This window comes from Schistocerca gregaria, chromosome X, assembly GCF_023897955.1.
Source record: "Schistocerca gregaria isolate iqSchGreg1 chromosome X, iqSchGreg1.2, whole genome shotgun sequence".
NCBI classification, from domain to species: domain Eukaryota; kingdom Metazoa; phylum Arthropoda; class Insecta; order Orthoptera; family Acrididae; genus Schistocerca; species Schistocerca gregaria.
Window position 1 is genome coordinate 691,189,946 of NC_064931.1, and position 18,380 is coordinate 691,208,325.

Consider the following 18,380-nt stretch of genomic DNA (forward strand, 5'->3'; position numbering starts at 1 on the left):
ATGTTATAACCATTGTACTTTTACAGTATTATGTTAATGGCTGCTACATATTTACAAGATGGCAGGAACTAATTCATCCCCCCTGGGTCAAACCCTTCACCCTTTTCCAGCAACAAGGTTTCAAACAGTTCCAAGAACTGCATTTTTTTCATAATGACCTGATCATTAATCAGGTTGCAGTTCACATTTTTGTGATGACGAAAGAACTCCAGCTCTTTGAGGAGGTCGAGGAACCTGCCCTTCTCACACTTATGCAGAAAACTCACATTAGATGTCAAAGCTGGCAACTCATATTTCATTGTAAGTAAATGCGCAGCTATACTCAGTTTCTCTGTGGTACCTTTCTGCCCAAAGTGACATGTTCTGCAAACCTCATTTCCAGCCTCCTTTCTGTTTGGCCAACTTAATAGGCCACACAGTCCACACAATCAATTTTATAAACTCCAGAAGCATGAAATATGTTCTTTGTAACTACAGTGTGTTACAGAATACATCGTAATTGTTTTTGGTTCCAAAAGACACTGTCACATTATAATTTCTAAAGACAGTTGCTATCCTTGTACTCATTTTTCCACAGTATGATAAACTAACAAACATAGTATTTTCTTTAGAAGCCATATTATAGTAAAGTGTCATCTTATTTTTGTATTTATTAGCCAAGTTCTTATACATACTACCTACAAAGTCATGTGGATAGTTATTCACTTTTGCCATGTGCCTTATTGTTGCCATTTCATCATCGTGTTCGTCTTTCGACAATGGAATTTTGAACAATGGTCACTGATAGCTTATTTGGGTTACATTTTGAACTTTCCAATGTACTTACAATTTTAACCTTCGACACAGTGCTGCATGGTGTTAGGAACACAGTGGATAATATGTGCATAAAGTACAGGAGGACATCATAATAACATTTTGAGTTTGGAAAACAGGGCAACAGTGATTAATGATGATTGTGTATCAGAATTTGACTTCTTCTCAAGAGTGTTGAATTTGACTAACACTGGTTTTGATCAGAGTGAAATGAAAACACTTAGTAAGGGTATGAAGTGTAATATAAATAAGAAAGTGGATCGCAGAGCTATAAAAAGAGATGGTGGTTCATACCAAGTATGCTAGTGACTCAATGAGAGTGCCCAAACTTGATCAGGATAAGATTTGTTTAGTGATTAATAATATTATTACAAACAAGGTACATAAACCTGTCCCCAATACTATAAAGGACAAGAGGGCAGTGGAAGTAACAATTCTAAGCTTTTTGAAAGTGATGCTATAGTAACTAGGGTGGACAAAGGAGGAACAATTGTGATCATTGCAAAAGATGTCTATATTGCTAATACTCTAAAATTCTTTGAAGATAATATTATTAATGAAATTGATAAGTATGTATCATCAAAAGCTCAGAAGAAATTGCTTGATCAGTCAAAAACCTGCAGTGATATAATATTACCAAGGGAAGTACAGAGGCTAAAGGTTATGTACACCCTGGCACCCACACTTACGGCACAAATGAAGGTACCCGAAGATACGCCCGGTGGTGGATGGTAGGAGATGTCCGTTCTACAAAGTAGCTGGTTTCTTAAAGCTCATTATAAATTCTATAACCAATTTTTCAGTAAAAATAATTTCGTCCTTACCTATTGACAAAACTGTGCGGGTAATCCAGTGTAATTTAATGGAACAAAACAATCTTTATATGATAGAAGTAGACAAATTCATTGGGCTACTTACCATAAGTTTGAAATTTAACTATTTTCAATTTAATGGAGACACTTATTCTCAAGAAGACAGTCTAAGTACGGGGAGCTCAATATCTGGAATGCTTGCTGATATATTTATCAATTATTTACAAAACAGATTCTTTTCTGAAAATCTTTCATTGGCAGACAAAATTGTATACTACTTCAGCTACGTAGATGACATGCTGCTGTTAATAAAGGGTAACAATGATGTCATCAACATTATAGTAGGCACATTTGATAATTTGCACCAAATGATTAAATTTACAAGTGAGGTTGAAACAAATAGATCTATAACTTTTCTAGATTTATCAATTCGGAATGAAAATGGCAGCACATGCACATATTTGGTACCTTTCACAAAGAGACTTGTACTGATGGTATTGTGGATTTTGCTTCAAACACCCCCCCCCCCCCCCCCCCCCCCAGTTCAACATGAAAAGGCATTTTTCAATTTTGCTATCGATCAGTTGTTCAAAATTCCATTGTTGAAAGATGAACATGATGATGAAATGGCAACAAAAGGCATGTGACAAAAGTAAATAACTATCCACATGACTTTGTAGGTAGTATATATAACATAGCTAATAAACACAAAATAAGATGACACTTTGCAATAATATGGCTTCTAAAGAAAATAATAAATTTGTCAGTTTATCTTACTACGGAAAAATGAGTACAAGGATAGCAACTGTCTTTAGAAAGTACAATGTGACAGTGTTTTTCGGAACCAAAAATAACTTACGATGTATTTTGCAATGCGCTGTAGATACAAAGAACCTATTTCATGCTTCTGGGGTTTATAAAATTGATTACACGGGTTGTGTGGCCTGTTAAGTTGTTCAAACAGAAAGGAGGCTCGAAATGTGGTTTGGGGAACGTTTCACATTGAGGAGAAAAGATACCACGAAGAAATTGAGGATGGTTGTTCATTTACTTACAACGAAACATGAGTTGCCAGCTTTGACATGTAATGCGAGTTTGCTGCATAAGTGTGAAAAGGGCAGGTTCCTTGGCGTTCTAGAAGACCTGGAGACTTTTGTTATCATAAAAAGTCAACTGCAACATGATTAATGATCAGGTCATAGTGAAAACTACACAGTTCTCAGAATCGTTTGGAAACTTATTGCTGGGAATCAGGGGGAATGAATTAGCTGCTGCCGTCTTGACAATAGGTAGCAGCAGACATTAATATAATACTGCACAAGAATGATGGTTATAACATTGAACATACATAACTTTCTCCATGGTACGTTAGTTTAGACGCATGTACAGGGTGTTTCAAAAATGACCGGTATATTTGAAACGGCAATACAAACTAAACGAGCAGCGATAGAAATACACCGTTTGTTGCAATATGCTTGGGACAACAGTACATTTTCAGGCAGACAAACTTTTTAAATTACAGTAGTTACAATTGTCAACAAAAGATGGCGCTGCGGTCTGGGAAACTCTATAGTACGATATTTTCCACATATCCACCATGCGTAGCAATAATATGGCGTAGTCTCTGAATTAAATTATCCGAAACCTTTGACAACGTGTCTGGCGGAATGGCTTCACATGCAGATGAGATGTACTGCTTCAGCTGTTCAATTGTTTCTGGATTCTGGCGGTACACCTGGTCTTTCAAGTGTCCCCACAGAAAGAAGTCACAGGGGCTCATGTCTGGCGAATAGGGAGGCCAATCCACGCCGCCTCCTGTGTGTTTCGGATAGCCCAAAGCAATCACACGATCATCGAAATATTCATTCAGGAAATTAAAGACGTCGGCCGTGCGATGTGGCTGGGCACCATCTTGCATAAACCACGAGGTGTTCTCAGTGTCGTCTAAGGCAGTTTGTACCGCCACAAATTCACGAAGAATGTCCAGATAGCGTGATGCAGTAATCGTTTCGGATATGAAAAATGGGCCAATGATTCCTTTGGAAGAAATGGCGGCCCAGACCAGTACTTTTTGAGGATGCAGGGACGATGGGACTGCAACATTGGGCTTTTCGGTGCCCCATATGCGCCAGTTCTGTTTATTGACAAAGCCGTCCAGGTAAAAATAAGTTTCGTCAGTAAACCAAATGCTGCCCACATGCATATCGCCGTCATCAATCCTGTGCACTATATCGTTAGCGAATGTCTCTCGTACAGCAATGGTAGCGGCGCTGAGGGGTTGCCGCGTTTGAATTTTGTATGGATAGAGGTGTAAACTCTGGCGCATGAGACAATACATGGACGTTGGCGTCATTTGGACCGCAGCTGCAACACGGTGAACGGAAACCTGAGGCCGCTGTTGGATCACCTGCTGCACTAGCTGCGCGTTGCCCTCTGTGGTTGCCGTACGCGGTTGCCCTACCTTTCCAGCACGTTCATCCGTCACATTCCCAGTCCGTTGAAATTTTTCAAACAGATCCTTTATTGTATCGCTTTTCGGTCCTTTGGTTACATTAAACCTCTGTTGAAAACTTCGTCTTGTTGCAACAACATTGTGTTCTAGGCGGTGGAATTCCAACACCAGAAAAATCCTCTGTTCTAAGGAATAAACCATGTTGTCCACAGCACACTTGCAAGTTGTGAACAGCATATGCTTACAGCAGAAAGACGACGTACAGAATGGCGCACCCACAGACAGCGTTGTCTTCTATATCTTTCACATCACTTGCAGCGCCATCTGTTGTTGAAAATTGTAACTACTGTAATTTCGAAAGTTTGTCCGCCTGAAAATGTACTGTTGTCCCAAGCATATTGCAACAAACAGTGTATTTCTATCGCTGCTTGTTTAGTTTTTATTGCCGTTTCAAATATACCGGTCATTTTTGAAACACCCTGTACATTGTTAATAACAACAATTCAGAACATTGGTTTTGTTGTATCTATAATTGAAATCTGTTTCAAGTGACACTCTACATCTGTAACAGAATGCCAAATCACACCAACTATCCATCTTGCTGACATTTGGCGCCATCTGTGAACTATTCAGTAAATAAGAGGAACAACATACCCGTCACAATCATTAAATAAAGAGAAAAATAGTACAAAAGATGCAAACATTTAAATCAAATCAATTCTAATAGTTGCAGCATATAGCATGTGCCTTGTAAATATTTTTTAAAAAAGTTTTACCAATCTGACATCACATGCATGTTTTAAAGCATAACAAAACAACTGACTGGATTTTTTTTTTTTTTTTTTTTTTTTTTTATGTTTACTGTTAAAATTGGAAATAAGTCTGGCAGCAATGTAAATAATTTTACTTGTACTTTATTTTATGTTATTCCCATGCAAATTTGAATTTTTGCCAGAGACCATAACTGCTTCCTTTGAGCGCTATATATTACACAATTCATATCGATGGCACGTAACTAATGAGGAGGTATTGAATAGGATTGGGGAGAAGAGAAGTTTGTGGCACAACTTGACTAGAAGAAGGGATCGGTTGGTAGGACATGTTTTGAGGCATCAAGGGATCACAAATTTAGCATTAGAGGGCAGCGTGGAGGGTAAAAATCGTAGAGGGAGACCGAGAGATGAGTACACTAAGCAGATTCAGAAGGATGTAGGTTGCAGTAGGTACTGGGAGATGAAGCAGCTTGCACAGCATAGAGTAGCATGGAGAGCTGCATCAAACCAGTCTCAGGACTGAAGACAACAACAACAACATCGATGGCACCATACAGCCAATCAATGTATTCTCCACAAAGTCTACCTTCATTATACAGTAGTCTTGAGAGAACTGTGACAGATGCCTGAACAACAGGGAACTGACATGCACTGACACTATGAAATAGTGGTATGTAATGTAATGTATATGCCGTGCAGGTTATACCACGAGTTGTCACTTTTATAGTATCACTTGACCATGTACTTCTTTTATTAACACTGAGAGGCATTAGCCGGAATCCAGATTTGCCAAAAAAAACCTGCAAAAAAAGGATGACTGCTGTGGTCTATCATTTGTAAATCATATAATAGTCACTGAGTGCACCTGTGTTCCTAATGGAAGGTAACCTAATTTATGTGTACTTTGAACAAGTTCCATGAACCCACATGAACCACCTTCTACGTGCATAATTTTGACACCCCTCCACAATACCAGTAATTCTGGTGGTCTGTTTCCAAAGTCAAGACTTAACTGGATCACAGTATCCTGTTGCAATACCACTGCGCAAGTGCTGACTCTTACAGACCAAATGCCTATCCGGTGTGACAATGCTCCCTCCGCTATGCTGACTTGTTTCTTCTCCATGAAGCCTTTGTGATGTTGTGCCAACCTGCTGTGTTATGTGTGTTCTGTTTACTACTGGAGGATCATTGTTAAAGAGTACTTGGTACCCCAGATCAGGCAATGAGGCCTCATCTACTATCGAAAACTGGTGACACCCTCATCTGTCAATGTGAGGGACTTACACACAGAGGACAACTTCCTCGCTACCACTAAGAAGGTCTGCAGTGTAGCCTCTGAGTTTGCACAACAATAAGAGAAGGCTAGGAACCCTCTGAGCTAGCACAATAAGAGAAGATTAGGAACCTAGTTCAACATGATTTACTGGTCAATCGTAAACAAAGAACTAACTTGACTGCTACTTTGAAAATAATAATGACATTGCAAATTTTATCGTATAGCATCTATGCAACGCAATTACACGTCAGTATGCTACACGCCATAGTACAAGCGGGGTCTGCATATATATATATTTGAGTTCATGTTACTTGCAGTCAATATGTTCCTTTCTACTTTGGTTTTGGCCACTTGTGCAGTGTAAATTTCTGTTTCCACATGGTATGGGGCTTACGGCAAAGATCTGCTTAATGTGTGCCAGGCTACAACACAAAATATAATTTGACTTAAGATGCAGCAGGTTTCCTTTCATATTTTTAAATAACATGTTTCACCCAATGTCTGGCATGGATTGTGTGATTCTTTCATGTTTTGCTCAAGTGAAGGCAAAAATATTACATGTTGCTTGACTACAGAAGTAAATAGAGGCTGCCACAAACATTCTTGCTAAAATTGGAATCCTTCAAAGGAAATGGGAAGAATGAATGCAAATTTGGAAGATATGTCCAATAATGTATCGGCAGTAAGTGATTCAGATTGCAGAGATATGGTGTACATGTAGGCCAAACAGTGTCCTCACTTGGGTTAGCGGTCAGATTAGCTTCACACAAATCTCATTCAGTGAAGAGCCATTAAATGAAGTGGAAATATAAACACACGAACCAATGATTCATTTACATCACAAACTTATCGCCTACTGCTTCGCACGCATAGACTGTATGGCTTACAAACATTTTTTTGGTTTTCTTTAACAGAATTTTAATGTTGTTTGCAAATTGCCTCACCTTCTAAACTTTTCACACTAATTAAGGCCATAGAAGCATGATTTTTTCCCAATGTACTTCTGGCCGAAAAGTGATTCTGGTAGCTGGAGTCCAAGGTTTACTTTAATCATGTCTTTTGTATTCTTGCAGTGATTTTTCCATGCCAACTTTCATTCCCTAACACATATTTCTTTATATGGAGCCAAGAAATGAAATGTAAATTTTCACAGATTTAACTCTGAAAATGCTTCATAGGGAAATAATTTCATAAAAGTTTTCATTCCCTATTTCTATCCCTCAGGGTGTTGAATTTCCAAAAACACTGACACACACATCTATTTTTATTTCTAAGTGAGGTGTCAAACACCAATTTTCATAGTGCTATATTTAAAAATGTTTTAGTAGTTCTTTCAAAAACACTTTTACCTACTATTTCACCCTATTAGTCATCGAATTTTGTTTTGTTTTGTGATAACTACCAACTGGCAACACTCAGGTGAATTCTCGCCACTCAGTTGTTTTCTCCGTGTTTTGTTTGTGAGGGATGCGCGCAATCAAAATGGGTCTAAATGTTCCAATCATGACTCACCATGGAATGAAACTAACCACTCTGCCACAGAATTTATCAGGGAAAAATTTGCCTGAGAAGTAACAAAACAAATAGGAGCTTTTTTCACACATTTCATAAGTATTTGTATGATTTCTATGCTATAATAAAACAGCAGTAAAAATTTCATAGCTGTAACAGTAGCAATTGTAGAGAAAGGGAACATTTTGTTGAGAAAGGGAACATTTTGTTGAGAAAGGGAACATTTTAGTCAGATAAACAGAACCTTTTAGTTCTGTTTACAAAACGGTAAAACATTCCATCTTCAATGGTATTAGAGCTGCAACAGTGAAATTTTAATTGAAAACCTGTAATTAGGATGTCTAATAACATCATGTAAAACACTGACCGAAATGCTGTTACTTTAGGGGCACATGCATATTCAACGAAATTTATGCCTGTCCTTAAATTTTCTGCAACTGCCCCAAATGCAAAGAAGCGGAAACTACTTGCAGATGAAAGTAGTATACTCAAAAATCAACAAATTGACTTATTGTTTTTCATGTTCAACTGTATCAAGGAAAACCTAGTGGTCACACAGAACCTATTTATTTGGTTTCGTTAAGACATTTGATCCTGTTCCAAGCACTCTTTCTCTTCTTCTTCGATTTCTCTGACATGTGTCCTTAACGTTTTTTCAAATGTTCTTCAAAATATCACTTAAAATGCCAAGTTTGTTAAAAAATCATACTATTTAATTATATTTTTTCAGGTTTTTACCAACAGGAGAATCTTAACCACCCGTAGTATTTTCCTTCTGAATCTCTACACAATACGTCAGATGATCTGTGGAAGAAGTACTGTCTGCATTTGTCTACAAACTGTCTTCTATTTATTTCCCAGTTACTTGAACAGAAAAACTTTTGGAAAAAGCAAAGGAGTTTTCAGCCAAATGGTAGTTTTCCAACTGTGACAGTGCTAAAAGAGAACGCCCTTGTCTAAAGACACTGATGTTGAGAGATTAACTCAGAGAATATTACTTTCTGTGAGTGTCTCATTGCAGTTTTCTTTGGCTAGACATCATGCAGCACACTAGGTAGAGCACCTCAGTCACATGGCTTCTGCCGCAGGACTGTACTGTTGACCAATGCTGCGACGGCATCCACACCTTCTCAAACTCAAAAAGCGCACAGGTGAGCAGGCAGCTCATTTTGCTGGGGGGAGGGTTCCTCTCACTGCCATACGCCACTTTCACACCCTGGATGACGCACCTTTAGGGGTTGAATGTCCAACAACACTGAAAAACGTATTCCTTCATTTACAACAAAGAAGTCGAAAACCAATTTTCGTAGATGTAGCTTTCAAAAACTTTAGTAGTTTTTTAACGATTTACATTAAAAAAACCTTTTGACCCACTATTTCATCCTCATAGGGGTTAAATTGCCAAAAACACAAAAACACTTGTTTCTTTATTTCTGACCAAGGAATCAAGTATCAATTTTTGTAGGCCTAGCTTCAAAACTGCCTTAACAGCAACACAGTTTCAAAAAAACCTTTCACCTCCATTTCACTTCCCCCCCCCCCCCCCTCCCCCCCTCAGGGTGGAATTTCAAGAAATCCTTTTTAAATGACATCTACTGTATAAGATCAACACCATCTGGGAATTTCACATTTCTATCCTCAGTGGTTTAGACTAGATGATTACGAGTCAGTCAGTCAGGACATTGCCTTTTATATATAGAGATAATACAAAGCATCAATTGAGTAAATTTGAATGGAATAGAGCAAGTGGTTTTCAATAAATTTACCATTTATCATTTCTCAAGCTTGAGTGTATTTATATATTACCAGTAACACAACTGTCAAAAGGTTGGTGATAAAATACTGTTCTATAGAAGAGTTTTTGGACTATATCACTCATCTATGAAAGAGGCTGCTTATAAAATTCTTGTTTGATGAATTCCTGAATAATACTGGTGTGACAAAAGTGACAGAAATTATTTAAACCTGATCTGTAGGATTCTTCACAGGTTTGTTTAGTCAGAATATGAGTAAAGGACCATTAAAAACTGAGCATTATGACAGCTGGATAAAAATGCGAGTGAATCAATAGCAGATTTGTTGAAGGAAATATCCCAGAATTTGTATTATGGTTATGGTCTTAAAGGGAGAGGAATTCAGGATCATATAGGGGCACACAGGCAGACTTCTGTGCCATTCACTATTTATACGTATAATGAATCATACTGCTATCATACATACATTTGTACAACTGCTGGAAAAGTTAGGATATAAATACAGAAAGTTTTGTGACAAGTGTTCAGCCAGTGCTCACATTCAATTCAACATAAACTTTCTCTTTTTATCATTTTTGTTTTTATGTCAGTTTGTTGAGGGTGTTGAACCTGGATAACATAAGTTATTTTTCAAATTTGTTTAGAAAGTAAGTATTTCTACATTCAGTTCGCATTTATCTCATATTTAAACAATGACAGGAGAGAACAGGCACTCTGTCACCTACAAGATCTAAACTACACACTTTCCTGATTAAGTGACAATTTAAAAGATCACTTCTGTGACCTGAACTGCAGCACTGACCTACATTTGTCATGTACCAAAAATTTGAAACAAGTAACTCCTGCAATTGATGGTTTTAACAGCTTTTACAATGTAAAAATTAGCCCTTGAAAACTATGACTGGTGATAACTTAGAAACTATTACATGATAGAAATCTATTAAATGTATCTTTAATACGGTCTTGGCCTTTCAAAGTGAAACATGTTTGGTTTAAAACAAAATAAAAATTCCATTGTAAATGATGGATAATGTTTGTTTTTATCTACGTGCCAAACATAAATGAAGAAGTAGCTGAACAAGAATGGCTGCAAATATTACCAATATCAAAACTATAGTATTAATATGGCACACTTTGATTGAGTCATTCATTCATTTTTTTTTCTATATGATGCAAGTATCTACATAATAAACTGAATGATGACATGTTGTCAGTAAGATATGTGGTTGGCTTTCATTCCTTAGAAAGGCACTGGAAACAGACTGGCTATTTTCCCTTTTCCTTGGTGTCTCAAACATGAAATACAATCAAAAACAACTGTGATTCCGGACATCAGGTTAAAAGTATATTCGTAAAGCCACTACTGAAACAATACTCTTACAAGAAATGTAAATATTCATATGAAATGTTTCCCTTCAGCCTGAAGACAGGCTTACGTTTTTTCCTGATATATGACACACTCAAGGGAATAGCTCATTTTTATCCTGTGCAAACAGATTTTCTATGTCTCCAAGAAGGTAATCAAATGGGTTTGGATCTTGGTGTCTAATAACACTCATCTAACTATGTCAGTACACGTATTAACATAGGGGACATGAACCACATTTTGATCCAAATATAAAAAAAAAATCATCTAATGATTCTGGTAACTTCTGCTGCAGGAATATTACATGATTTGCACGGCCATGCAGGACAAGTTCTAGCAATAATTGCACATCAAATAGTTGTTAGAAGTTGTATGTGATGGTTCTGTTGTTCTGTGAAATTAAGATTTTTCTATTAATCAAGTACAAAGCTATACATTTAGAAAAATAAATTGTGTGAAAAAATAGTTTTTGTCAAAGAAAAGGATGAATTTCCAGGAATAAATTATCATCTAACAGTGAAAGTTGGAATCATCCACTTGTCCTTACCATTCTTGACAGTAATATCTATTTTGTTAATTTGATTTAGTTGTATGAATATCTCGTGCATTGCACAACTGTTACACAAATTAGCTACTTCCTAATTGAAGCAAGAGACTCTTAATGTTTTATTATTCGCAGTGTAATTTACCAATAATTACTGATGCTTACAGCCTAACTGATTTACCTAGAAATGATTGTTATGAGTAAATGTCCATAATTTGAGAACTTCTACAAAGGTGTGGAAATGGTATTTGCAGTGAATTAACAGACTGTTCAGACTAAAATAATATGCCTCATCTGAAAGCCACATTCATATTTTCCACATGCTATTCAAGAGTGAAACGACTGAGAAATAGTCTTGACGTGGTTCGATGGACACTCAGCCAAACACTTTGAGTGTGAATTGTACAGTAGTCATGTAATTGTAGATGTAGATGTACAACAGTGTTGTCCCTTTACGTGAAAATTTCAAAGCCATATTTTACTTTTGAAGCTTAAACAATGACAAGTCATTACAGCAAATGCTTAAGCTGGTAAAAAATTGTTAAAAATAGTTTAATTGCAGATTAACTACAGGAAAGCACAGTACAAAATAAAAAGAAAAGGAAAAATAGTCATTCTTCTGGAATGGTGTCACAGAAATGATAACATTACCCATATATTGTGAAATATATAAACCATGATGAAATGTTAAATTTCCACCATCCTGAATCCTTAATGCCTACAGCAGACTCGCACACATTACCCAAGAGAAATTTTGGATATACTGATTTATTTTTAATGTCTCTGGATTTTTAACTGGTCCAGTCATCTTGATTTAGTTTTTTTCCAAATCTCTCTAACATAATAAGTGATTTCTGGCAACAGCCCAAGGCCATCATCTGCCCCATTCCATGCCCATTGTTTGTCATTTGAAATTCAGAAGTTACTGTTGTTGTCAATGTTCTTATTGCCGGAATCTTCCTCAGTCCAAAGACTGGTTTGATGCAGTTCTCCACACTTCCAGGTACCATATTGACAATTCCTTGACGGCTAAGCTCCCTTCTTCTCGACAAGCTGTGACACAAATTTCTTTTTTTTTCCTATTTGATCCAGTAGCTTCTCATTAGTTATTCAATCTACCCCTATATTCACATCTTACTTACTTTCCTTGTGTTGATTTACTCAATTTAAATATATTTCATTAATGTAATTTCATGCGCAATTGCATGATTAATTTACAGCACTCCTATGGAACAACAATGTAAAATAAACTTTAAAAAAGAAACTATTTATGCAGCAAAGTAGCTCAACTGTGTGTAGACACTGAGGCTGAATCCAGGATTTTAGACACTTATTTCCCACTAAAAAATTCAAAAGCAGAAGTTACATCAGAAATGCACCTACCGACAGATTCAATTTATGCTAATACACAAGTCAGGAATAAAAAGCTCCCATTTCCTGGAATAACAATGCCTTCCAACTACAAAATGTGAGCTCGAGGGATGAGGGCATAATTCTTGCTGACATATCCCATAACACCAGCAAAGTCTCAACACATATGACAGAGTTCACAAATAAACAACATATAACACTGGCATTTCTATTGCGTGACTAGGCAAGATATTCACAATACATATAAAACTTAAAGGTTTTACTTTACAAACATTATTAGCAAATTATCTTCTTTGCTGGGGCTTTCTCATTCTTAGATGACTTCACAACTTGCAATATTAACTATCAAAATCTAAGAGAATAATGGAGTTGCACTTCCTACAGTGGAAGGTCTGCAAATTAAATGCGACAGATTTAAGGATTTGCTAATCATGTCTTTTATCAATGAGTAATGCAATATATTATCAAAATAAAGTTGCCTTATCACTGACTTCTGCAAACAACTGTCACAGCTATTATATCACCACCATTTCTACACATTTCCCAGAATTACGAACAACTTAATGTGGATCTGTGAAAAGAACGAACCTGTATTCTGCTCCCCATCCTTTGACAAAACTCATGCGTATAGTGCACATTCGAGTCAGTTGGTAAACTGCCTCAAAGCCCTGGCTCACTGACTGGGAAAGAAGTGCCGCAAATTCTTGATTATTGAAGATCTTCAAGTTGCAACCTAAAAAACACACACATAATGTGTAACTTATTTCATATTGAGAAATAGCAATAGTTCAAGTTCAACCATACAAACTGCTCTCTCTATTTACAATCGCCAAATAAGAGCCATGTCACTTATGGGGATAGTCAAAGATTCAATTATCACCTCAAAAATATAAAGGCAGAATGTTAATTTTTTATTTGCTTGCAGGGACATATCAAAATGCCTGTGTCAAATGCCTGTGTCACAGCAGCGTAGAATGCTGACAGCGGATAAGGTGGAGACTGACAGCACCACTTTGTTTAGCTACAGTACTGTGGCATGGGGATTTCAATGCAGATATGTACCAGCAAACTAATCAGGAGTATTACTTTCTTGACAAACAACAAACAAAAATCTCTAAATAGCATCTTTCATCAGGAAATTACTCTATACAATAAATTGCCCAAAAAGAGAACTAAAACAAACTCATTTAAACAGGCAGTTAAGCATAGCTCTTAAATACTAGGCAGTGAGGCATTTTGTAGAGTACAAGATGTAGGGATCAGTCAACACAGAATGTTTCACGTACGACACAAACACATGCCTGCAGTTCATATACCTCAGCTCTGATGCTATCACCATCAGATGAGGTGGCTCTTACATTGGCAGCAGCCCGAGTCTATGAATTGCTCCTAGTTCTGTTTATACGTAAGCACAATCTAATCTTGCATCCAATTCCTCTACTTCTTTGTCCTCAAAAGAAATGAGTTCATCTATGGAAAACCTCGATCTGGCACCGAATGATCATCTGGTGGTGACTCGTAGGACATATGCAGACTTGGAGCTGTTTTGCAAGGCTAATGGCTGCACGGCTAACCTTTACTTGTAACGAATAAGTACAAGGTAGTGTTTCCTGCTGATAACTACACAGAGCCTGTGATGTCGCCTCTCCTGCTTGTACAGTGCTTGCCTCTGTCACAATCTGGGTACATATGGAAGGGACAGAAGGTGGTGTCAGTAGTAGGCAGTTTGAATCCTAGGTGGTTTGTGGCCTTCTTAGGGAAATAATGTCAGAAGAGGAAACAAATCGAATATACACCCACTGGGTATCCTGGGAGAAACTGAAAATACAACTGCCTCAAACGAAAAGTCCAATAATCCATATGCGAAAGCAATAGTCTAGGCCGTCTAGTTAAAAACAGCCTATCTTTTTGAGAGAGCCACCAATGGGAGGATTACTGACACTGATGTTATTACTGGAACAATGGTCACCAAAGGCAAAAAGTCTTCGTTGATTCATTATGGGTGGGGGATTGGCAAAAAGGTCACTGACAAAGTTAGGAGGGTATTTGTATTTGATCAAACCAATAAGAGTCTTAATGTCAAGCTGAGACCATTTAGTTTAGAACTGGAAAATTTTGAAAAATTGTGATTAAAGTTGAAAGACGTTATAAACTGCAGTATGGATGGGTGTGTCAAAGTAAAGTACTAGAAGACAGCAAAGACCCATCTGGGCTTAATGGTATCATTCACAGACTGTTGCTAAAACAGAAATTTCTAGACTACCGCTCTAAGGGAGATTGCAGGACTGCTGACAGAGAAAAATTAATAGAAACTCGTGCATCTGTAAGAAGGGTTACACCTGAAGCATACAAAATTTTCACAGTCAGATCCTGGAAAAATTTATCAGAAAAAACTAGGAAGTTCTGGTCATTTCCATTCAGTCTTTTATGGTTCCATCTGATGTCGGAAATTGAAAACAGCAGACAGGAACTAGGAATTTTAAATTATATGTTTATAAATGTATTCACTCAAGAGGATACCACTGTACCCATGTCCGATCACCACCGAACCCTCACATGACCAATATTGATATCAGTACCACAGGTACTGAAAAACAATTGAAACTATTCAAGCACACAAAGCAACAGGTGCTGAAAGAATTTCAGCTACTTTTACATTGAAGACACCATGGAATGAGGTCATTTCCTAGCTGATATTTATCAAGGATCACTCGCACGGCGAATAGGTGCATGTGATTGGAAACCTACACAGGTTATTCTTGTTTGCAGAAGGGCTAATAAATCAAATACACAGAATTATACACAAAGACTTTTAACATCTATCTGTTACAGGATCCTGGAGCATATTCTAAGCTCACACATTATGATGTTCTTGGAGGAAAATAAGCTTCTTTCAAACACTCAGCACAAATTCAGAAAAAACGTCACTAATGTGAAAAAATCTTGCTTTATTCACACACATCTTGCAAACAAGAGACACAGAAGAACAGGTAGACTGCATCTTCCCAGATTTCTGTTGTTCATTAACAATGAACTACATCATCAACTACCAATTGAGATATGAGTGTACAGAATATCTTCACAAACATGTGACCACCTAGAGGAACTCAATTCATTATACTGGACAGTGAATGTTCACCAGAAACAGAAGTAATATAGGGTGTGCCTAGAGAAAGCATAATAGGACCTGTATTATTCTCAATACACATACATAATATATAACATAGCATTATGAGTGGTGTAAGAGCCTTCACTGACAATGCTTTTGGTTACAGGAAAGTACCATCGTTGGATGACTGCAAAGAATTGTTAAAAGACATTAGTCAAAATTTTTGCTTGGTGTAATGAATGGCAGCTGTTCTAACTAATGCCTGTAACAAAGTGAATGAACAGTACACTATCTGGATACAAGATTAATGGTGACAGCCTTGAGCACGTCACATTGTATAAATATTTAGGGCAATACTAAAAAGCAATATGAAATGGGACAATCATGTAAAATCAATATTAGGGCATCTGAATGGAAGACTTAGATTTGTTGGAAGGGTTCTGAGCAAGTGCAGTGCATCTGTAATGGAAAACATATAGAAGACGACAGTGTGACTAATTCTAGAATATCATTCCAGTGTTTGGGGTCTTTATCAAATAGGCACAACATCCAATACTGAATGAACTCTGGGACTTGTTGCTACAAACGTAACAGCTCAGAATACCCCATACAAATGTGTAACAGAAATGGTCGGAGAAAAATGGGGATGCTTTGAAGTAAGACTATGTAGTTCTAACGAAATGTTGTTTGGTAAATTTATAGAACCTGTATTCAACTATGACTGTGGACACATTTACTGCCACCAACATACATCTCACCTAGGGATCATGAGAAATAGATAATAGAGACTATGGTGTGTACAGAGGCATTTAGACATTCATTTTTTCCTCATTCAATATGTGAATGGAATAGGAAAGAAAACTGATAATATGGGTATGATGTACCCACTGCCATGCTCTGTTCAGTGGCTTGCAGAGCATTTATGTTGATGTAAATGTGCAAAAATGTTTTGTTACTCTAGTCTGGTATGCTGTATTAAAAACTGAAATACACTCCTGGAAATTGAAATAAGAACACCGTGAATTCATTGTCCCAGGAAGGGGAAACTTTATTGACACATTCCTGGGGTCAGATACATCACATGATCACACTGACAGAACCACAGGCACATAGACACAGGCAACAGACCATGCACAATGTCGGCACTAGTACAGTGTATATCCACCTTTCGCAGCAATGCAGGCTGCTATTCTCCCATGGAGACGATCGTAGAGATGCTGGATGTAGTCCTGTGGAACGGCTTGCCATGCCATTTCCACCTGGTGCCTCAGTTGGACCAGCGTTCGTGCTGGACGTGCAGACCGCGTGAGACGACGCTTCATCCAGTCCCAAACATGCTCAATGGGGGACAGATCCGGAGATCTTGCTGGCCAGGGTAGTTGACTTACACCTTCTAGAGCACGTTGGGTGGCACGGGATACATGCGGACATGCATTGTCCTGTTGGAGCAGCAAGTTCCCTTGCCGGTCTAGGAATGGTAGAACGATGGGTTCGATCACGGTTTGGATGCACCGTGCACTATTCAGTGTCCCCTCGACAATCACCAGAGGTGTACGGCCAGTGTAGTAGATCGATCCCCACACCATGATGCCGGGTGTTGGCCCTGTGTGCCTCGGTCGTATGCAGTCCTGATTGTGGCACTCACCTGCACGGCACCAAACACGCATATGACCATCATTGGCAGCAAGGCAGAAGCGACTCTCATCGCTGAAGACGACACGTCTCCATTCGTCCCTCCATTCACGCCTGTCGTGACACCACTGGAGGCGGGCTGCACGATGTTGGGGCGTGAGCGGAAGACGGCCTAACGGTGTGCGGGACTGTAGCCCAGCTTCATGGAGACGGTTGCGAATGGTCCTTGCCGATACCCTAGGAGCAACAGTGTCCCTAATTTGCTGGGAAGTGGCGGTGCGGTCCCCTACGGCACTGCGTAGGATCCTACGGTCTTGGCGTGCATCCGTGCGTCGCTGCGGTCCGGTCCCAGGTTGACGGGCACGTGCACCTTCTGCCGACCACTGGCGACAACATCGATGTACTGTGGAGACCTCACACCCCACGTGTTGAGCAATTCGGCGGGATGTCCACCCGGCCTCCCGCATGCCCACTATACGCCCTCGCTCAAAGTCCGTCAACTGCACATACAGTTCACGTCCACGCTGTCGCGGCATGCTACCAGTGTTAAAGACTGCGATGGAGCTCCGTATGCCACGGCAAACTGGCTGACACTGACGGCTGCTGCGCAGCTAGCGCCATTCGACGGCCAACACCGCGGTTCCTGGTGTGTCCGCTGTGCCGTGCGTGTGATCATTGTTTGAACAGCCCTCTCGCAGTGTCCGGAGCAAGTATGGTGGGTCTGACACACCGGTGTCAATGTGTTCTTTTTTCCATTTCCAGGAGTGTATCATGCAACACTGTATGAACATTTACAGAGTTCTAATAACAATACAAAATATGCATTTTGATATTGTTCACGGAGGCAAAGTAACTTCTTACACAAGAAATAAGTCTTTAAAACATCATAATGCCTTTCTGTCTTGTTTACCTAAGATGTACTTCATTGAAGTGTTGTTTATAAGGATGGTGACATTACTCTAA

At 38.5% G+C, this 18,380-nt stretch overlaps 1 protein-coding gene across 2 annotated transcripts in view; it reads right to left on the minus strand.

The window, feature by feature from the left end:
- LOC126298349 (mothers against decapentaplegic homolog 3-like) overlaps positions 1 to 18,380 on the minus strand; it is a 199,148-nt gene that overhangs the window by 33,503 nt on the left and 147,265 nt on the right. For both annotated transcript variants that reach the window (XM_049989643.1, XM_049989644.1), the window contains exon 6: positions 13,265 to 13,409. In XM_049989643.1, the coding sequence (XP_049845600.1) occupies positions 13,265 to 13,409 (145 nt within the window). The remainder of the gene's footprint in view (positions 1 to 13,264; positions 13,410 to 18,380) is intronic.